Raw genomic sequence first — 22,293 nt, forward strand, 5'->3', positions numbered from 1 at the left:
CCTGCATGAGTTTGCTTTCATTTTCAAGTAAAATCCAAAACTTTGCTTCATTTTTAGTTTTTTCACAAGTTGATATATTTTCTAACAAAGTGTAAGGACATTTATTGTATACGTTTAGGACCTCAATATACTTACCCAGAAAAATATATTTACTACATGGTGCTGTATATACTGGTTGTACTATTTCCACATCATTCACTTCAGTTTCACTTCTAGAAATGGCTGCTAAGGCTGTAATATCACATAGTTTTCCCCATGCCAAGATGCAAACTTAAGAATGTGCTGTATTTTCCTACTCAAATTCCACAAGGTTTTATCACCTGCATTGTTTTCAGGGAAAAGTGTGGTATTTACTGATCAAATTATAATCTAGATCTCGGTTCAAATTTCTATATGCAGCCGAATCGGGAGAACTAGCACGTTTGGAACGAGGATCTTTGTAAATGCTTTGTAGATTATATTTAATACTCATTGGTTTTGACCTCTATGCACAATCAGCTGAGAATGCACAAGTGAAACATGAAGACCCAAATTTAAGAAGGGCCTAGCGCCAACTGTAGCTACATTACCATATTTTGTTTTACTCTAATTTGACAATAGTGTGGCAAAAACACAATGCCAAATTTTCAAGGGTTTGCAGTGCTAATTTGTAAACCTTTGCACCACAATATGCCCGCTCCATGCATAACTTATGCAAGGGGGGGTTCCCCAGTTAGGGGGCCCGCAAAAATGGCACAGGGGAATCCATGAGATTCCACTATTTCATTTTTTGCTGCATTTTTAACACCTGCACAGAGCAGGCGTTCAAAGGAGGCACACCATTATTCTTAATTAGCCTCGATGTACTTTTCAGGATTGGCGCCAACATTTTAGGCTGTAATCCCAGAAAGTATAACAGTAGCTTAAAAAGTTATGACACTCTTGTCCCTAACCTGCACTAGGATGCACTGTATGTTAAATACGGCACACACATGGTGGCGTTAGGGCAGCACAATAGGCCTTAAGAAAAGTGGCGCATCATGACATGAAGCGCCACTTTTCTTAAATATGGGCCAAAATCTTATACAACCTCATTTATGAGCATGTTCTTTCTGGGTAGGGCGAATAAATCAATCCTCATTTACAAATATAGGATGAAATTAAAAAAAAACTTAATAAATTGGGATCCAATAGTTTTACCAAATAGTCTTAAGGTTTCACACTTATTGAAACTCCAGCTAAAGTACATTCTTTTGTTTTTACAAAATACATAGATTATCTGTGTATTTCAGATTTTATCTATGTCTCAACATTTTGCTAAAATCAGTTTGGTGCTTCACTCTCTAATTTGTTCAATCCAAGGCCGGGATGTTTTGCAGAAGTCTAGACATGCAGTATAGTTTCTTATCCTATTTAGCTGTGGGGGGTTGCCTCCTGATGTCCCCTTTTAGTCATACTTAGAACGGAGCATCAACAGGAGCTGTGCACTTTAAAGGTGACTTCCACTAATCTTAGTCTTTCCTTGAGCATCTGCTTTGAAGCACTGTGTCAAATGTATAGATAGTTCACAAAGTCCTGCCTCAGTTAATTTAGGGTAACAGACGAGAAAGATGGGAGATGCGACTATCTCAATAAGAACTCTTCTTGTGGGATGTTTTCTTTTAGTCTCCTTCAAAGCAACTTCTCTTTGTACTTCCAATGGTCGCAAAGTTGTGATTTACTGTATTTCTAGTTGTCGTAACAGACATACCAATTTGATACTGTGTAGATTTTAATGGTATGATGGTAGCTTATATAATCCTATGAATGCTATGACATTCATCTCTCAAATATATTGTAACCTAGTTTTGATTAGACTCCATTTTGAGACTTCAGAAAATGTTTCAGACCAACAGGTGTTTTGTCTAAGGTTAAACTGTCTTAAGGGCTGGATTTCGACACCGCCCAAATTATGCAAAATTATCCGATTTAATTGTCAGAACCTTGCCAGCTATAAGAGTGAGTGAGAATAACAACAGGGCTGGATGCATCTATGTTTGAAATAGAATTATTAGCCGTTAATACTCACCCATCTGAACCTGTAACCATGCCCTAAGTGGAGTTTGACAGGAATTTCCATGTATTTGAATTCTCAGCCTTGCGGTTTCTTCCTTGACATTTGTGTGATCTGCCAAATTGAAGGTGATGCGAAGTCTGTATCTTTTAAAGACAAAAATTGAGGAATCGTAATTTGAAGAACTGAGGGTCCAGCGAGATATAAATATAGCGAGTCCATGTGTAATTGAACTTTGTTAGTTGTATCCTTCAAGGACTGGCTTAATTCTTCCCACCAAATTTGAAAAAGCTGATCAATTATTCAAAGTGGATAAGGAGATGTTCTCTCCAGTCGAGTTAAATCTATAATTTGTAGCACTGAAACTTCTTACTAGAGACATTTAGAGAGTTCTTTTTTAATCCTTTCCTTTAGATGCATAGGATGATTTACCCTTTCAGAAGAAGGAATACACGTCTGTTCAAGCAGCAGATTTGGAGGCAGAATAGCGGCCCATACATTACAGCGTTCTCTTATTACAGGGGTTACGACCCTCAGTTGTTTTTGTCCCATAAAGGGGGCCCGCTGTCAAAATTAACTTGTTAATGTCCATAGACAAAGTATGCCAATTCATTCTACACTGTGATCATTTTCTTTATCACAGATACACTGCTAACTCCCTTTTCCTTCTAAAAACCATATGACTGTGTGTGCGCGTGTGTGTATACTGCATAGTAACTGAAAAAACAAAGGTTAAAGTAACGCTATAGTTAGTTGAATATGTCAGTGGGAACATTAACGTTTTCAACTAAAACAACCACAGAAATTCACCCTGCTAACTATAACTTGTGCCCCTGCCATTCACTGCTTATGACCTCACATATTTTATCACTCATGATTTGTTCTATGATATCATATATGACATCACTGATGACATCTCAAAAGACATAATTGAAAAATTATCAGAAATCTGAGCTCCTGGGATAACAGGGTGCACCTTGATGAGGGGAGTGCCACAGAATTGAAACACTTTTATTTTTTTCCACGATCCCACTGGAGTCCTGTGGGCTCGCATCACAAATGGCTGATGTTTTTTGCACTTTAGCCCCATGGGGTCCTTCTGGGTCCCCCTACTCCCAAATGGGGCATAGGGAGGTAGGGTATCCCTACCCTGCCTCTATATATATATATATATATATATATATATATATATATATATATATATATATGCCTCCATATATATATATATATATATATATATATATATATATATATATATATATATATATATATATATATTTTTTTTTTTTTTAACTCCAGGACAGGGTACTAAGTACCCGAATCCCGTAATGGCTGTCAGCAACATTTTTCTCATGTTGCTGGCAGCCAGTTAGAGCACTCACTCCCACAGGAGTCTGAATCTGCGGGAACAAAGTGGCCCAAAGGAAATACAGCTACCTCAGCCAATCAAAAAGCTATATTTTTAAATTGACACTCAACAGTTCAGATGTACAAATATTTTTGTCCCTTAATTTCTAAAAACTACTAAATAGATTTACACCAAACTACAAAAAGCAAAATCTGTGTACATAGATCTGCCAAATTTTTGTAATTCCATTCAGCAGTTTATGCTTTAGCCCTGCAAATAGAAATGTATGGAAAATTCATCAGGATTATGGTGATCATCGGTAGAATGAAGACGCTGATAAAAACACAACTGAGCATGCATGAAATATCCTCAGAATTTACCAACATGTATTTTCCTTCATGAAGCTTTTGATTGGGCCTTTTGACCTGCTTTTGTTAGAGTGTGGTAAACCTCCTCTGACAGTATTGTACATCTAAAGATATTTATGCAGTGGTGTGGACATATTTGCTCTCTTTCTATAAAGATTGTGAAATCTCTTTAGTCGCGACATTTGATTTGCTAAAAGAAGGTTTGTGTTTTTGTTTAAAGTTCTTCTAGTTTGGCACAGAGTTACACTCACTACAGGTTCTGATACTGCTTTTCTGTTTCATGGTGGCAGCCATTAAGAAACACCAGTATAATACTTTTAGGATTAAATCAATTTTTATTGATTTTCATGAATAATAAAACCACTCACCTACATCCAATGGCCAGCGATGAATAAGAACAATACAGAAAGAGACAACAGTGGGAAGGGACATACGGGGTGTGGGGATTGGCACCCATTACCAATAAAGTGCTGGGTAGGGGTTGAGGAGGAGGGAGGGAGAGGTGCTAGCCAGGTTAATGTCCCTAAGATCATTCACACGTAAAAGAAGAGAGAGGACCCTCATCAATAGGGAGTTAAATGGCGCCTGGTATCTCAGTTGTGAGACGCAGCACTTTAAGGTATGCTAGACATGTTAATTCACAAAAGAGTTCATTATCTGGTCAGCGGGGCTCCGGGGTCGCTGGCGGTCAGTTTCGGGCGTGTTCATAATGACCACCTATGTCTTTTAAGGCTTCTGCCCAATAATGATGTGGTTTGGGGCAGTTCCAGAGTAGATGGGTCAGTGTGCCTGTATGATTGCATTGGCGCCAGCAGCAGTCATCACTGCTGAGTTTCCATTGTGCTATGTGGGCAGATGTTTAATACCAATAATTGGCTAATTTGAGGAGAATCTCTTTCCCAGATGTGCTACAAGCCAAAGTGTGGGCTCGTTACAAAATGTCTGACCATTCCTTATCCGAAAATTGTCGCACACATTACAATTCCAACCGGGAACGAGCGGAAGAGGTGGTGTGTATAGTGTGTGCATTAGGGAAGGAATACATGTCTGAAAGAATGAGTTTATAATCACTCCTCGTGAGAAGCCACTTCTCAAAGAGTGTTAAAGATCTGCTTTCATGTGGACGTACTATGGTATGTGTGACCCAGTGTTTTCCCGCCGTATAACAAGAGAATTCTGCGTCTGTAAAGCCGTTGTCTCTTTGAAGCTGTGGGAAGTCCAGTAGTCCCTGTGAATCAGACAGGTCCTATGCAGTCTCCCAGTGGCTCTCAAGACCTCATCTGGCCTGATGTCTCTGTCTAAGAGATAGGCGTCCCTCTCGGGTAGGTTAGGCAGGGGGGCCTGTGGTATGTACTCTGAGGCCTCAGTTAAATCCAGCAACGTAGCAGTGTACAGGTTAGAATAAAAGTGTTTAAATTCTGTGGCACTTCCCTCATCAAGGTGCACCCTGTTATCCCAGGAGTCGCAGATCTCTGAGATCTGGTGGCATAGCATTTGCACACAGAGATGGTGGGCGAGGATCACTCCTGGCTTAGTGCCCCATGCATAGTATTTCTACTTTGAGTTGTTTCCTAACCAGTGAGAGTTGCCGTCTTGTGGAAGTCTGTCTATAGGATGCTTCTAAATTCCTTATTGGGTCCTCCAATGTTGAGCATTTGGTCTGCCTATTCAGCTACCTCTATAAAGACTCCCCTTACTACTGCCTTAAGAGCGTCCCATAGAAGGACAATGAGAGTGTGGGAGTGAGGGAGTGTAATCTGAAGAAAGCCTACTTCCTACATGTAAAATCATGTTGTATTCCTCTGATGGCTACTACCTTCAGTTGATAAACCAGATTGTGTTCCCTAAGCAATTCTTTTCTGTGATAGCTACAGTATTCTGTTTAAAAAACAATATTTATAAGCCATGGATGAATACTTAAATCACCCGGCATTGCTAGTTCAAGTCAATACTTACACTGGATACACATATCATCAGCTTCACTGATTCCAGCCCTTCTAACAGGCTCCCATGCGGCCTTGTTCCCTATTCATGTTTTACCTCTCCAAGTTTAGGGTCAGCAGAAAGGTAGCACAGAATCATGTGAGCTGATGTGGGGTCAATTTCTTCTAAGCGTTTGAAAGGATCACTTTGACTTGAATGTGTTTAAGGTCTCTGGCAGAAAAACGTGTAACTCTGCTTTGCCTGAGGGCCAGCTCTAGAGTACGGACAACATGCATAGACCATGAAACAGGTCCTCACATGTGTCCCTACTCACCCACTGCTTTTCTTAGACCTTCTACTTGTCATCCACTATTACTTAATGAGAAATCACTTGGTCCGGATTCCATTGACCTTTTGCTTAGGAGCCTTACTCTCAGTTCAAGTGGAAAAGTTATGGAACTTCCTGCCAGCATAGTCAGGAAACATCCAAGACAATCTGAGAGAAGGAAAGGCATGGTTTTTCCTTAACTAATGATTTAGATTCATATGGACTGTTTTACTTGCAGAAGCTGAATAATCTTGGAGCTCCATCCCAACAATGACAAGAAACAACATATACCAACTCGATGAAGGCATTTATCCTTGCTGTTTGTGACCATTGCATGCCATGGGTTATTGATTTCTTACACTGTTGTGGACCAAACACAGCATATTATGACTGCCTGTTTCAAATGCATACCAGTAATCCACAATTACTGTTTGATTAATCCTGCTGTACTTATATCTAAGGGTCCCGTAACAAGTGCATACCATGGGATGCCCTCTATCAATCCTTGGTGGGTTTAACAAGCTAACTCTGCCTCACAGTGGTTATTTTCGATGGCAATGGTTTGACTGTTATTCACATGAGCTGAAGATCAGGTCTTATTCTCCCACACTTATAATTTGCCATAGTGGTTTGCCTCAACTATTTAAATCCCTGCATGGGCACGCTCACCTGACTGTGACGTTGGGACCCTGGCTGCTTGTAGCCAGAGCATGATTGCCTGACTGGCACTTTGTTGTTCTTAAATAATCTTTAACAAGCATTTAATATGGCTATCTTCCTCCTGTGCATATCTGCCTGTAATTAGTGAACTCCTGTAGGCCACTCCTCTCCTGCTCCTGCATAGTCTCTAAAAAGCATTTCAGCAAATCTCTATAAGTCACTCCTCATCTTTCACAAATGGATTTGTGAGGTAAGTGCATGCCTGTTGGTCATGCTCTTCTTGCCCCCTGTGTAAGTCTATAAAGCTATACAGTAGTTTACTGTAACATGTGAACAACATTGAGGTGCCCTTCGGATATTCTTGGGTAAACTCTATGGCTGTACTTCAATAGAGTACTATAAACTTGACTGCCTACTAGCCACACACCTGTTTCTTCTGGTGGATTACATAGAACATCTATCATGTTTAACTGCTTCCTCTGCCTGCTGTGTGCCTCTCCTGTCTCCGGGGAGATTTTTGAAAGCATCTGCCATACCCACCTGTGTCCTGTGCATACTGTGTCAAACAGAATGATACATTAATGCAAATTACTTTTATTATGAAAATTCACTCCTATTAGAGATTATGCATGTCAATCACACATGGCACAAAATCATTTCCAAAGAGCCTACATTGCAATTCAGCACTTTTACAACCAAGCACTCTCCCATGATGCAGCACACTACTCTTCTACTAATGCACCTTAATAAGCTACCGAGACCATGTTGGATTCCGGGAATCATGAGGCTCTGAACTGGCTTATTATCATATTATTCACCTCTTGGAGCCATGAGGGCCTGCTCCTTCCTCCAAGATTGCTCCACTCAATACAGACCCCTCCCACTGGGATATTGTTCTTCTATACTCCTTTCTGGTTGACAAGGCTAAGTCCTTTGTCCGGAAGCTCCTTGCTTGCAGCACTTGAAGATCATAGCTAGACTAAAATTTGGGGCTTTAAATGATAACTGGCAGTAAAGTAGATAATGGTAGTATAGGCCTTTTGTACCTGTCGTACCTGCAAGAAGAAAGGAATACAAAAATAAAGAACACTAATTGGTCATAAACAACATTTGAAACCCAAATTCCAACGGTTCTTTGTCACTGATGGAAATGAAAAGGGTTTACTTGGGATCCCATAAATTGGGTCTCCTCCTCCTTCTTCTAGTCCTCCTTCTCTTGGATTCATTTCTGGTGTTCTAGATCATTTTCTGGGTCTTGGTCAGTTCCTGGTCTCCCTTGACCTGGCCCTCCTCTTAATCCTGGTATCTGGTAGTCCAGCTCCCGTTCCTCCTAGTCCTAATCCTCATCCACCTAGTCCAGGAACTTTTAGTGCTTCCTGTCATCCTCCCCTGATCCTCTTCCTTCTCCTGATCTTCCTTTAAATGGCCCTCCTCCTCCTTCCATTTCAAGTCTACCTCCTAATCTTCCTCATCTGCCTTCTTGTTTGTCTTCTTCTGGATCTCTTCCTGGACCCAGACCTACTCCTCTGTGTCCTGGTCCTCCAGCCACTTCTAATCCCGATCCTTCAGTTCTAGGTCCTACTGGTTTCATTGTATTGGACCTCCTAGTCTTCTTAGTTCTGGTCCTTCTTGTCTTTGTTCCCTAGAGCTGGCCCTCCTTCATTCTCCCAATGCTTCTCCTGATCCTTCTTCTGGTGCATACCCTCTTCCTAATTCTCTTGGTTTGCCACCTGTGCTTTTTCCTACTTCTGGTTCTTCTTCTGCTCCCATTCCTACACCTAGCCTCTTGTAATCTCCCTGTCCTAGGTTTCTTTGTCCTGTTGTTCTACTCTTATCTGTCCTAGTCTTTCTGGTCTTGGTCCTCCTGGGCCTGGTTTCCCTAGACTCAGCCTTCCTGCCATTCCACGCCCTGTAATCCCAGTCCTCTTTGTCCTGATCTTTATGATCTTTCTGGTTAATTATGCTAATCCTTCTTGCTGTAGTCCTCCTGCAGGCCCTGGTCCTATTCTCAGTCCCTTTAGCTATTGTGCTCTTCCTAACAATTCTAAGCGTATTCCTCTTCATGCTCTTGATGAACCTGACAGTTCTAATCATCCTGATGGCGATACCCAGGTGTTAGTCTCATGGGCAGTGTCTCCCTGGTCCTCTTCCTCTTGGTCTGTGGCTTTTGGCCCTGATTCGACTCAATCAAGCCTTATTCCTCCTGGTCTTCTGAGTCCTTGTCCTGGTTAGCATGGTCCTGCTGGTCTTGGCCTTTCTAGTCTACTTCCTCTTCTCCTTACCCACCTGACCCTGTTACGTTTGGTATTCTTTGCTTTGATCCTCAGAGGCCTGGTCCCCCTGAGCCAATCTCATGGTCCTGATCCTCCTTTAAGTACCTGTCTTTATGGTGATGGCCGTCCTGGAAACAGGCAGGCAAACAGAAAAAATTCAGAATAAGGAAGGCAGACTGGACAACTTCCCAGAGTTGCACGACGTTACATAATAAGTACTGCCAGCCTAGAAGTCGATTTTTTAGAAACCAAGACAGCATACATGTATGAATTGGGGCAGTCATTACCAACATGACAAAGGATCCATACCCATTTAGTGTGGCATGCTTCATCACCAGATGTCCCATCTAATGCTGGTTACATCCTGGAGTAGCTGTACCTGTTACATCTTTTGTGTAGGGGCTACTATATATAGAGGGGGCTTGTGGTGAATTGGAATGTATGTACAATACAGCCAAAAATATTAACATTTTGTGTAGGGGTAGACAACTACTTGGGTGACATTTTAATGCCACTCTTCTCTGGCCCTACTTTTTGTAGATCTGAACTACCTTCCCTCAGGAAATGTTCTAACAGATACATAGGTAATGAAATCCAAAGTAATATATCTAACTTGGTATTGAGGGATATTGTTAATAAAGATTTAGATTACAAGTGGGGGTAAACTGTTGTCAAAATGAACTTAATAGTCCTTGATCTATTGCCATTTTTTCAGTAATGGCAAAGAGCATTTTTAGACTAAAGATAGACCGTCAGTGGAGTCCAACAACTGATCATGAGGAGCTGCCTTCTGCAAGGTGTTTATATTATAGATACAAATTACACAACGTATCTCTTTCTTTCCTTTCCAGATTTATATTCTTGCAGACCCTGTGAACGTGATCAGTGGTCGCCACCCAGGAGTGATGCCTGCTTTAATAGGACAGTGGAATACCTCTCCTGGTCAGATCCTATCTCCATGATCCTCCTGGCAACCATTACCATCCAGCTCTTGGTTATCATCACTATAGCAGTGGTCTTTGTGAAGAATCTGGACACACCAGTGGTTAAATCTGCTGGTGGCATCAGGTGCTTGCTCATGCTTGCATCCCTGGCATGCGCCTGCTGTTCTCTGTATCTCTACTTTGGAGAACCTACTCCTAAGACGTGTCTCCTACGTCAGCCGCTCTTTGCTGTCAGTTTTACTGTCTGCTTCTCGTGCATTGTTGTCAGATCTTTCCAGATCGTCTGCATTTTCAAGTTGGCTTCCAAGGCACCCAGGCTGTATGACTTTTGGGTAAGAAAGAATGGGCCAAACATTTTTATTGGGGTCAGCTCAGCTTTGCAGGTTTTAATTTCCATCATATGGGTCAGCCTCACCCCTCCTCAGCCGGTGGCCGATTACAATAAATTTAATGACCAGATTCTTCTTGAATGTTCTGAGAGCAGCTCCGTGGGTTCCTTGTTGGAGATTGTGTACATCGGCCTGCTCAGCATGTTCTGCTTCATCTTCTGCTACATGGGGAAAGACCTGCCGGCCAACTACAACGAGGCAAAATGCATAACCTTCAGCCTCCTGGTCTACTTCCTTGCTTGGATCTCCTTCTTCACAACCTACTTAGTCTACAAGGGGAAGTACATAACAGCTGTGAACGTCCTCGCCATTCTGTGCAGTCTGTGTGGCATCTTGAGTGGCTACTTTGTCCCCAAATGTTATGTAATTCTCTTCAGGCGCGAGCTGAACACCACTGAGCACTTCCAGTCATCGATCCAAAACTACACCAAGAAGCGCAGCTCTGACTGAAACTGGAAACCTGGAAATCAAGAAGTAAAGCATCAACCGACCAGCCTAGTGGAATTTTCGCTTTAAAGTATGGTCCTTCCGCTTGTGTATTTTCTCTTTTGCTCTTATTTTTAATGACATGTTTTGCTGTTTAGGTTATTAGCCGTGCTCCTGCCAGCCAGCGACCAGAGAGAGCCCACTTCAATTTTCAGTACTTACCAAAGCCTTGCTCTCCATCCTGCGACAATGAAGTGGATGCTACAGATATTTATGTTTTGTTGAGGCTTCTTGTAGTAGTTGTTTCTAAATCCCAATCAGGTTCTTCTTAATGTATGTAACATCCTTTTACCCAAGTCTTATTTGTTGCCTTTGATAACTGTTGCACAGATTTTCTGGTAGGGATGCTAACTTCTGCAAGTAAATAAACAGATATATACAAATTAATAAAAGTAAATTATTGTTGTTTGGTGATAGGTACTTGTTTTCGTAATTATTGTTTCATGTGAGGAAACAACCACAAATAAAAACAAGGATTGGTAAAGCCAATAGGTATGGTGTTGGCTGCCAGCCTTTTGATTTTGTCAGTGCTTATTTTTTTGTCACAGTGTTTCTAAAACATTATTTTTGGGGGAGCTGCTGGGCCAACGGCAATGCAAAATAATAAAATCAGCTAAAAGAAGTGGTATTTTTCACTCAAAACGCACATAGTGTCATTGGAGTCCCTGGCATTTAAAGGGAACTACTTTGTGTGCAGGTGTGCTCATTGTGAAAGACTAGAATCAAAGTAAAGTCATCCAATGTCTAAAGTGGGCTAACCAATTGCCCCATTCTATATGCTTTCATGAGCAGAATAAAAAATGTGAATGACAGGTCAGACCAATGGATGGAGAGAGCTGGCTTAAATCCCCTATAAGTAAGAATATTATATATATGTAATTTTAGTGAAATCAAAGATCAAGCGTAACTGCAGACTTAGAAGTAGCAAAAAATCAATTTTGAGAGTGTTTCAACTGTTTATTTTAATTGAATTTGTCCTGATTGAAAGTTTGAGTTTTCAGCTCAATATTCAAACAAATAGTTACAAATGCTGTGTGAACTGCACCTTTAGTGCAGTTGAAGATTGCCTCAGACAAGCGGCAAAACTCACAAAGTATTTTGAATTGATATTTTAAGGGTGTGTGGTTTAACTGCAGACTGTGCTTTGAGTGGCTTATTGCACACTATGGGCCTAATTTACAAGAGGCCCTTGCCGCTGGAGTGTCACTTTTTATGGTGCTCTGGTGGTGCAGGCCTCTCAGTCATATCTAATAGGTGATGCAAAGCCACCCTGCGTGGCTTTGCATGGCCTCATAGCTATGCAGTAAGGCAAGGCAGAGCAAGGGGCTGCATTGCTTTACTCTATGTCAATGAGGCTTTCCATGAGCGTTGCAGTGAGTTTTCCCATGCAACTACCATGGGTTTTGGCACATTTATTTCCAGATTTACAAGAATCCTGGGAATACGTCAGAACTGTGTGCCTTCCCAGGGGAGGAGTAACGAGAAAAAATTGCTTTATTTCTCCTCTTTTATTCCCCTTTCTATGTGTGCTCCATTCTGCAGCACACGTAGAAAGAGGAAGACAAAGCCATTGATTGTTTTTTTGCAGGAAGGTATACCTTCCTGCACAAAAATAATCGTGCCAACAATGCAAACTCCGTTGCACCATGGTGCGCCTGTGTTGGCGCTAGGCACCAATTTGTGCACCAGCAGAGACAGAAAGGATAGGAATGCACCATAGGTCATTAATATGCCACCATTCCTGCCCTTTCCTTTTGACGCTGGGCAGCACAGCAGGAAGCCTTGCGGTACTACCTTGCACAAAAAAGTTGTAAACGAGGCCCTCTCTGTACGGTCAAGAGAAGGCTAAAAACAAATGCCAAGTTTAGCTTTAAGTTGGTCCTTTCGGATTTTTCTGTCATGGAGAAGGTCCCATCTCGCATTCATTGGCAGACAGAAGTATGCCTTATTTGGAGCAGCTGCTATTGAGGTGCAGCTTTTTCTCCCATCGAGGATTCTGAAGGCATTTCAGGAGTTGCTTTGGGAGAAAACGTCCGTGAAGCAATTCAACACGTCCGGTTGCAGGAGCGGCTCGCTGGGCATGGAAGGAGCTGGGCAGTGCGCGGGGTGGGAGGGTGTTTGGGGAAATAAATAAACATTCACATAAATGTAAAAAATAAAACACTTACCTCGTTCCTTGCCACGTCCGCGCCGCTTCTCTCCCGTCTTGCTGCAGGTACAGGCTCCCAGCCTGCAGCCAATCCTGACGCTGATCAAAGCAGTGTCAGGATTGGATGGAAGCTCCCAGCCAGGGCGCTCCCAGGCAGACTGGGAGCCTGTGCAGGCTCTGTTGCCGGGCTGGAGACAGCCTACTGCGCATGTATGTTTGGCCGCCCCAAGACGGACAGCCAAACATACATGCGCTGAGAGGGGGAATGCTAAGAACTCCCCCTCACTGCTCATCACCCACCGTGGCCCGCCCCTTTAAAATAAAAGGATAATGAACAAAGTTTATCATCCTTTTCTTTCAAATGTTTTCAGCTGCCGCTACTGGCAGGGGTTCGACGCTCCTCTGCTCTAATGAAGGAGCCGCCTCTGTTTGGTTGTCATTCTAGACAAGGAGTAAGCATTCAAACACTGTCATTCAATTAATGATCACTTCTTATGGAATAATAACAGTTTATCAGAAAGTTTGGCGGATATTAATAAAACTTCTTTGTATGATAGTTACATATTCGCAGTCAAGCTTACTTCAAGTGAGAGGAGAGATAGCTGAAATGAAGACAAAGTGTACAGCTAGTGCATCTGGTGTGTGTGCTTAAGTTTTGCCAATACCTAGTGTGGGTGTTAGATGCCTAGCGGGACATACCACTACCCTGCACAACATAGGAAATAAGAGGAGTGAAGATGTTCCTTTGGGAGGACCCCATTCAGAAGCAGCACTCAGACTCCCTTCTGAAGGTCTGACTTTGTCCTTGGAACCTAAGGGCTAGATGGAGTGGTACAATGGCAAGCCAATGACATTACTAGCTATATTGTCAGAGGCCACCTGTGTCAGACTCCACCCTAGGCAGCCCGAGGCGCAGTGGGTGAAAAGACACCAGAGGCTGCAACTGCTGATTCCTGTGGAGACAGTAAGTGGCTATGTGTTGTAACTTACCAATGTTAGAGTTACCAACCATGGTGTTGAGATTATGGGACTGGAAGGAACATGCTTGATCCTGCTCATGACATTGGTCAACAGCTATGCTTTTTGAGCCCCTCATTTTGGTGGACCTTGAAGGAGTTTAAGAAGGATAGGCCTACCACCTGTTCAGTTGTTGCTGTGGCTGCCTCACTGCTACTTGAATACTTTAAAGATGAAAATGTCTGAAAAGTGTTAGCCACTTTATAATCTGTGAGCTATGTGGTGTGCAGGTGCTAGATTCAAAACACCATCCTATTTATTCTGGGTTCCTGGAATTCCACATTTTGGCCTGATTTAGAACTCGGAGGACGGGTTACTCTGTCACAACGGTGACGGATATCTCGTCTGCCGAAATCTAAATCCTATAGAACATAATGGGATTCAGATTTCGGCAGGCGGGATATCCGTCTCCATTGTGATGGAGTAACCCGTCCGCTGAGTTCTAAATCAGGCTCTTAGCCACTAACAGCTTCCTAAAGTCAGAGTCAGAATTCCTAAATGTGCAGTAGTTCTGCATGCAGTACTATTTAGCCCTGTGGGTTTTTAGAGACCATACTGGGAAGTACTTGTCGATATAGGTGCAGAAACAGCAATATATCTGGTAGTTCCTCATTCCTTCGAGGACTAAGCGTGGCGGGCCCCTTGTTGGGACACATTAGCCTAAATGTGACACAAGCATTCAGCAATGGGGTCCACACAAAAACAGTTGAAATATTATTTTCAAGGGCCCCTACATATCTTTAAAATGCAACTGGACAAAGCGAAACGGACTCAGAGGTAGAAAAAGGCAGAGAGGAGAGAAGCTGAGATATGGAAATTGACAGAGGTAAGCTACATACAAAGAAAGTTTACTGTGTCAGGGGAACTTTGCAAGTTGGGGGACCTGGGCAATTGCCCACTTTGTCCATGCTTTAAAAAGTCTCTGCATGGCAACAACAAAGGTAAGATGTGCTTATAGCAGTTAAGATTTCATATTGTAAAAATCAGCAAAACAGATTCAGAAAAATATAAAATGCATAAATGGTCCATCAGGGCACCACTGTGGTGACTGTGTGTGGCGTGGGCAAATCTAAATGAGACTGAGCAATTGATCAACAACCATGTTTTGGGACTAACTACCCTTCTGAAACCTCAACTCTGCCAACGGAGATCAAGGCTCCCCTTTTGTAGTTTCATTAATTTATCGTGTTATTTATGAGGTGCATGGACACCGGAGATGAACCTTGCAGTGACTAACAATGTTACAATATAATGTAAGGAATGTTCACCAGATGAGGATTTTTATTACAAACGCTGATCATAACTTTTTTATTAAATTGATGCTTTTACTGTGTTGTGATGAATTCTATATATAGGGGATATTTGAATAATTTTGCAAGTCCATTTTTTAAAGAAAGTAAATTTACTTAATATATTTAGATCTGCAATATAATGAAAGGTCTCCACCAGTGTCCTGACGATGCAGTTTTAGTCATTCCCCAACACTTGCCCATAGAACCATTTCGGTCCATCATGTCTTCTTATTAGTTTCTCTAAAAGCCACTTACCTGAAGCCACAGTCTGGCCTTAGGACCGGGGCTATATGGTACACAGGGCCCCTTTATGGAGGACAGCTGGGTCTAGATCGTAGTTTTGTTTAAGAGCCTACTCCCCCGTCATCCTTCTTCTCTTTGACTTACTTCTCTTTCTTACTCCCAATCTCCTCCTTGCCCTCTCTATTGTGTTTTCCAAATCTCCTCTGCTCCCTGGCTTCACTTCACTCCCCTCCATGCTATGCTTCTGGAGCGAGTGGTTCCAGGCCACCTCCTGTTAATTTAAATGAGCCAGAAGTTCTTTGCTACTTCTGGTGAATGTAGTTCATGTGAGAGAAGTGCTTCTAATTCACGCCAGAGACCTATCTGCAAATAGAAGGCTTCTGGGATAACTTGTAGAGCCTGGCTCCCTTTTACAGGGCCACTGGTGGTTTGTTTTGTACTTCGTTCTTAATGCAGCTCGGGTTTTAAATTATCCTTGAGTAATACATGCATATTTTCGTGGAATGGACATATGCTTAGGTATTCTTAATTCCTGGATTTTCAATATTTTTCTGGTCCAGTTGAACACAGTGTTTGCAATCCAAGAATAATATTGAATGGACACTGACTACTGTACATGATGTATGGCCAACCACCGGAGCTATGCGCAATTGGCATGTCACATTTCAATATTACATCTGATATGTTATGTTATGTGATGTGTGATGTTATGTGATGTACGTTATATTATGCTGTGCTATGTTATGTTGTATAGCTCACAACTCACCTAGGAGGGTAACCTGGCACTTAAGTAGGAATTGTATGGATACTCTCATGATAGAAGAAATCAAGACAATGGTTCCATGATTGAGTGCATTTAAAGTACTTTTGGTTATATTTTGGCAAGTCTGAATATGTTTTTGCACATTTAGGTGAGATGTGAAAGTGGTGATCTGTGGGTGTGGATGGATCCTGATCTCTCTTTCCTTGATTAATATGATTCCTTCCATCTCTCTGCATCTGTATCTGTCTTTCTGGACCTCTGCCTCCTTTATATAGGCATCAGGAGTTCTTTTCTTAGCTATATGTATCTTTCTAATGTCATATTTTCTCATCACATGTTTTTCTGTCCTTAATCAACAAAATACCACATATCTTACTCCCCACGTGACTTCTGCAGTTTGGATGGTGTAGGAAGTTGGCTCTGTATGCACTATTTCAAAGTAAGGAATAGTATGCACAGAGTCCAAGGGTTCCCCTTAGAGGTAAGATAGTGGCAAAAAGAGATAATACTAATGCTCTATTTTGTGGTAGTGTGGTCGAGCAGTAGGCTTATCAAAGGAGTAGTGTTAAGCATTTGTTGTACATACACACAGGCAATAAATGAGGAACACACACTCAGAGACAAATCCAGCCAATAGGTTTTGTTATAGAAAAATATCTTTTCTTAGTTTATTTTAAGAACCACAGGTTCAAATTCTACATCTAATATCTCATTTGAAAGGTATTGCAGGTAAGTACTTTAGGAACTTTGAATAATCACAGTAGCATATATACTTTTTACATAAAACACAATAAGCTGTTTTAAAAGTGGACACAGTGCAATTTTCACAGTTCCTGGGGGAGGTAAGTTATTGTTAGTTTTAACAGGTAAGTAAGTCACTTACAAGTCTCAGGTTTGGGTCCAAGGTAGCCCACCGTTGGGGGTTCAGAGCAACCCCAAAGTTACCACACCAGCAGCTCAGGGCCGGTCAGGTGCAGAGGTCAAAGAGGTGCCCAAAACACATAGGCTTCAATGGAGAGAAGGGGGTGCCCCGGTTCCAGTCTGCCAGCAGGTAAGTACCCGCATCTTCGGAGGGTAGACCAGGGGGGTTTTGTAGGGCACCGGTGGGGACAAAAGTCCACACAGAAAGTACACCCTCAGCAGCGCGGAGGCGGCCGGGTGCAGGGTGCAAACAAGCGTCGGGTTCTCTGTAGATTTCAATGGGAGACCAAGGGGTCTCTTCAGCGGTGCAGGCAGGCAAGGGGGGGCTCCTCGGGTTAGCCACCACCTGGGCAAGGGAGAGGGCCTCCTGGGGGTCACTCCTGCACAGGAGTTCTGTTCCTTTAGGTGCTGGGGGCTGCGGGTGCAGGGTCTTTTCCAGCCGTCTGGAAATGGAGTTCAGGCAGTCGCGGTCAGGGGGAGCCTCGGGATTCCCTCTGCAGGCGTCGCTGTGGGGGCTCAGGGGGGACAACTTTGGTTACTCACGGTCTCGGAGTCACCGGAGGGTCCTCCCTGAGGTGTTGGTTCTCCACCAGTCGAGTCGGGGTCGCCGGGTGCAGTGTTGCAAGTCTCACGCTTCTTGCGGGGAGTTGCAGGGGTCTTTAAATCTGCTCCTTTGAAACAAAGTTGCAGTCTTTTGGAGCAGGGCCGCTGTCCTCGGGAGTTCCTTGTTTTTCTTGAAGCAGGGCAGTCCTCTGAGGATTCAGAGGTCGCTGGTCCTTTGGAAAGCATCGCTGGAGCAGGTTTCTTTGGAAGGCAGGAGACAGGCCGGTAGGACTGGGGCCAAAGCAGTTGGTGTCTTCTGTTCTTCCTCTGCAGGGGTTTTTCAGCTCAGCAGTCTTCTTCTTCTTGTAGGTTTCAGGAATCTAAATTCTTAGGTTCAGGGGAGCCCTTAAATACTAAATTTAAGGGCGTGTTTAGGTCTGGGGGGTTAGTAGCCAATGGCTACTAGCCCTGAGGGCGGGTACACCCTCTTTGTGCCTCCTCCCAAGGGGAGGGGGTCACATCCCTAATCCTATTGGGGAATCCTCCATCTGCAAGATGGAGGATTTCTAAAAGTTAGAGTCACTTCAGCTCAGGACACCTTAGGGGCTGTCCTGACTGGCCAGTGACTCCTCCTTGTTGTTCTCATTATTTTCTCCGGCCTTGCCGCCAAAAGTGGGGGCCGTGGCCGGAGGGGGCGGGCAACTCCACTAGCTGGAGTGTCCTGCGGTGCTGGAACAAAGGGGTGAGCCTTTGAGGCTCACCGCCAGGTGTTACAGCTCCTGCCTGGGGGAGGTGTTAGCATCTCCACCCAGTGCAGGCTTTGTTACTGGCCTCAGAGTGACAAAGGCACTCTCCCCATGGGGCCAGCAACATGTCTCGGTTGTGGCAGGCTGCTGGAACCAGTCAGCCTACACAGATAGTCGGTTAAGGTTTCAGGGGGCACCTCTAAGGTGCCCTCTGGGGTGTATTTTACAATAAAATGTACACTGGCATCAGTGTGCATTTATTGTGCTGAGAAGTTTGATACCAAACTTCCCAGTTTTCAGTGTAGCCATTATGGTGCTGTGGAGTCCGTGTTTGACAGACTCCCAGACCATATACTCTTATGGCTACCCTGCACTTACAATGTCTAAGGTTTGGCTTAGACACTGTAGGGGCACATTGCTCATGCACTGGTGCCCTCACCTATGGTATAGTGCACCCTGCCTTACCCTACTAGAGGGGTGACTTATCTATACTGCATAGGCAGTGTGAGGTTGGCATGGCACCCTGAGGGGAGTGCCATGTCGACTTACTCGTTTTGTTCTCACCAGCACACACAAGCTGGCAAGCAGTGTGTCTGTGCTGAGTGAGGGGTCCCCAGGGTGGCATAAGATATGCTGCAGCCCTTAGAGACCTTCCCTGGCATCAGGGCCCTTGGTACCAGGGGTACCAGTTACAAGGGACTTACCTGGATGCCAGGGTGTGCCAATTGTGGAATCAAAAGTTCAGGTTAGGGAAAGAACACTGGTGCTGGGGCCTGGTTAGCAGGCCTCAGCACACTTTCAATTCAAAACATAGCATCAGCAAAGGCAAAAAGTCAGGGGGTAACCATGCCAAGGAGGCATTTCCTTACAGATGGTTACCTCTTTCTTCTATAGAAACACAAAAGAATGATGGATGGAGTGCTGAAACTATTCAACCACTCACCCCCAGTCACAGATCTGGGTTTATTTCATTGTTCTTTTGCTCACCATGCCACTTCAGTTTGGATCCAGTCACATGCAAATCAGTCTTGACCCTGTTCCCCATGGGAACAGTCCAACCCGAACTGCCAGGCCAGGTCCTCCCAGGACTGGAAAAAAGCATCTTAGGACTGGTTTCAGGGTGTCACCCTTCATCAGCCTGGCTAGCTTGAATCCAGTGGCACAGTGAGCACGGAACCCACATCTGGGCATACCCTTACCACTTAGGGAGACCTTAGCAACACAAAATAATGATGGATGGAGTGCTGAAACTTTTCACTCACCCCAGTCACAGATCCATTGTTCTTTTGCTCACTAAGCCACCCCAGTTTGGACCCAGCCATATGCAGATCAGTCTTGACCCTGTTCCCCATGAGAACAGTCCAGACTGAACTGCCTGGCCAGGTCCTCCCTGGACCGGAAACAAGCATCCTGGGACTGGTATCAGAGTATCAATCGTCATCAGCCAGTGTAGCTTAAATCCAGTGCCACAGTGAGCACAAGACGCACATCTGGGCATACCCTTCCCGCTTAGGGCAACTTTAGCAAAACAAAAGGATGATGGATGGAGTGCTGAAACTTTTCAACCACTCACCCCGACTCACAGATCTGGGTTTAATTCATCGTTCTTTTGCTCGCCATGCCACTCTAGTTCGGACCTAGCCAAAAGCAATCAATCTTGACTCTGTTCCCATTGGGAACAGTCCAGCCCAAACTGCCATGCCAGGTCCTCTCTGGACTTGGAACAAGATCCTGGGACCGGTTTTAGAGTATCACCATTTGTGAGCATGAGACCCATGTCTGGGCATACCCTTCCCTCTTAGGGCAACTTTAGCAGCACAGAAGGATGATGGATGATGGACGGAATGCTGAAACTTTTCAACCAGTCACCCCCAGTCACAGATCTTGGTTTGTAACATGATTGATTATGGCATTATGGTGTAGTTCAATTTGTATTACTGCAAAGTATTTTTAAAGTTATTGTTCCTTGTGTTTTTGCCTACAAAATGTTATGCTACATGACGGTATCCGACTGAAAGGATTTTTTACCACTTTTTTTCTTGCACAAGAAAACCGATTGGGGCCTTACTAGCCTTTTCCCAGAAATGTGGTTAGCAGTTATAATTGTAAATATGATATTGAAGAGAGTTAATTTAAATCCACTGAACGTTTGAACAATTTCCGCAAATGATATAGGGCTACTTGGTAGCAATGATGAAAGCCAATAAGTCAATAAGTTTCATGATCTCCAGCCAAACTCCCTCTAAAGCCATTTATTTAATGCAGTGTACCAAATGGTGGCGTTGTCTGCCTTTCATCCACAGAGCACATCAGCAGAGTGTTTACCAATGTTTAAGCATACTTTATAAAATAATACCGGCGTAATAAGGCCCTTTTTATAGCTATGTGTGACATGGAATGGTCCAATTTGTCACAAATCTAGGAATAATGATTAGGTGATTAGGATGCGGTAGCTTATTTGATAATTATTGTTAGCTATAGAGACCTTGCACTTTTTTTTTTTTTTTACAAATTAAGCACTGTAAACAGCTCAAAATACAACAAATGATCACTATAACAAAATGACCTACAACACAAATGCAGGCACTCTTACCGCCTCTAGTATTCTGTTCTTATTATACTGTGGCAAAAGGAGTTTGGAGCAAGCACTGCCTTACTTTCGAATTACCACCAAGGACATGAAATAGCGCCTCTCAAAAAAGATTTGTGATCCGGCCTGAGTGTGGTCGACGAGCACCGATGATAAGGGCACTGATATTCTAACTTGTAGCCTATCACTCATCTCTGAAAGAAGATATTTGTTAATGTTTGGTAAATAACGCATTTGTCTCATGGCAAAACCATATTGCATAAATTCACTTGGGGAATTGAAAGGAAAGAGGAAATTTTTCCCTTTTAAAAAGTTTGGCATCGCTTGTAAGCTAGTTGAGGCAAAAATCCCTAGGTAGCCATTGTCATAGCTGGTTGTATGATGGAACCACGCATGCCTGAACAACGCGGTCGGAACAATGACTGCGTTGTTACCACGCATGCCTTTACTAGGCATGCCTTTGAAATGAACAATCATTCTTAAGGCATGTGTGGTTGTCGCATGCCACCCCCTGCCCTAACAATAGAAGTACCTAGAACCCCTACCCTTAAAAACTACCCCGGTAACCCCCCACCCACCCTGAGCCCTAAAACTGACCCCACCTCCAAAAATAAAACAAACCAACCCCTAAAAGAAAAATTATCCCGACCCCCCACACCACCCCATAAAACAGAAGTACCCTGACCCCACATTTAAAAACTACCTGATACCTCCTCCCATCCTGAGCCCTAAAACCAACCCCTACCCCCAAAAATAAAACTACCCAACCCCTAAAAACAAAATTACACAGACTCCCCCACCCCGCCTCTAAAAACCCAACCCCCACGCCTGCCCTGAAAACAAAATTACCCCAGCCCACCCCCAAAAACCCAACCCCGCCACTCGCCCTAAATACAAAATTACCTCTTCCCCACCCCTAAAAACCTACCCCGCCCTAAATACAAAATTACCCTGACCCCCCACCCCTAATAACCCTCTTTCCACCCACCCTAAATACAAAACTACCCCAACCCCCCACCAGCGCCCCTTAAAACCTGACCCCCACCGGCCCTGAATACAAAATCACCCCCACCCCGCCCCTAAACTCCTGAACCCCCACCCACTCTAAATACAAAATTACCCCAACCCCCAACCCCTAAAAACCCGCAACGCACCCTAAATACAAAACTGCTCCCACCCCCACCCCTAAAAACCCGCACTCCACCCACTTTAAAACATAGTTACCCCAACCCCCATCCAAAATTACCTTGACCACCCTGCCCCTAAAAACCCGACCCC

The 22,293-nt window shown here is 43.6% G+C and overlaps 1 protein-coding gene across 1 annotated transcript in view; it reads left to right on the forward strand.

Moving 5' to 3' along the window:
* TAS1R1 (taste 1 receptor member 1) overlaps positions 1–11,103 on the forward strand; it is a 102,083-nt gene extending 90,980 nt beyond the window's left edge. The window contains exon 8 of the mRNA XM_069242239.1: positions 9,784–11,103. Coding sequence (XP_069098340.1) covers positions 9,784–10,715 — 932 coding nt within the window. The 3' untranslated portion in view covers positions 10,716–11,103. The remainder of the gene's footprint in view (positions 1–9,783) is intronic.
* The last annotated feature ends 11,190 nt before the right edge of the window (positions 11,104–22,293 follow it).

This window comes from Pleurodeles waltl, chromosome 6 (assembly GCF_031143425.1).
Source record: "Pleurodeles waltl isolate 20211129_DDA chromosome 6, aPleWal1.hap1.20221129, whole genome shotgun sequence".
Lineage (NCBI taxonomy): Eukaryota > Metazoa > Chordata > Amphibia > Caudata > Salamandridae > Pleurodeles > Pleurodeles waltl.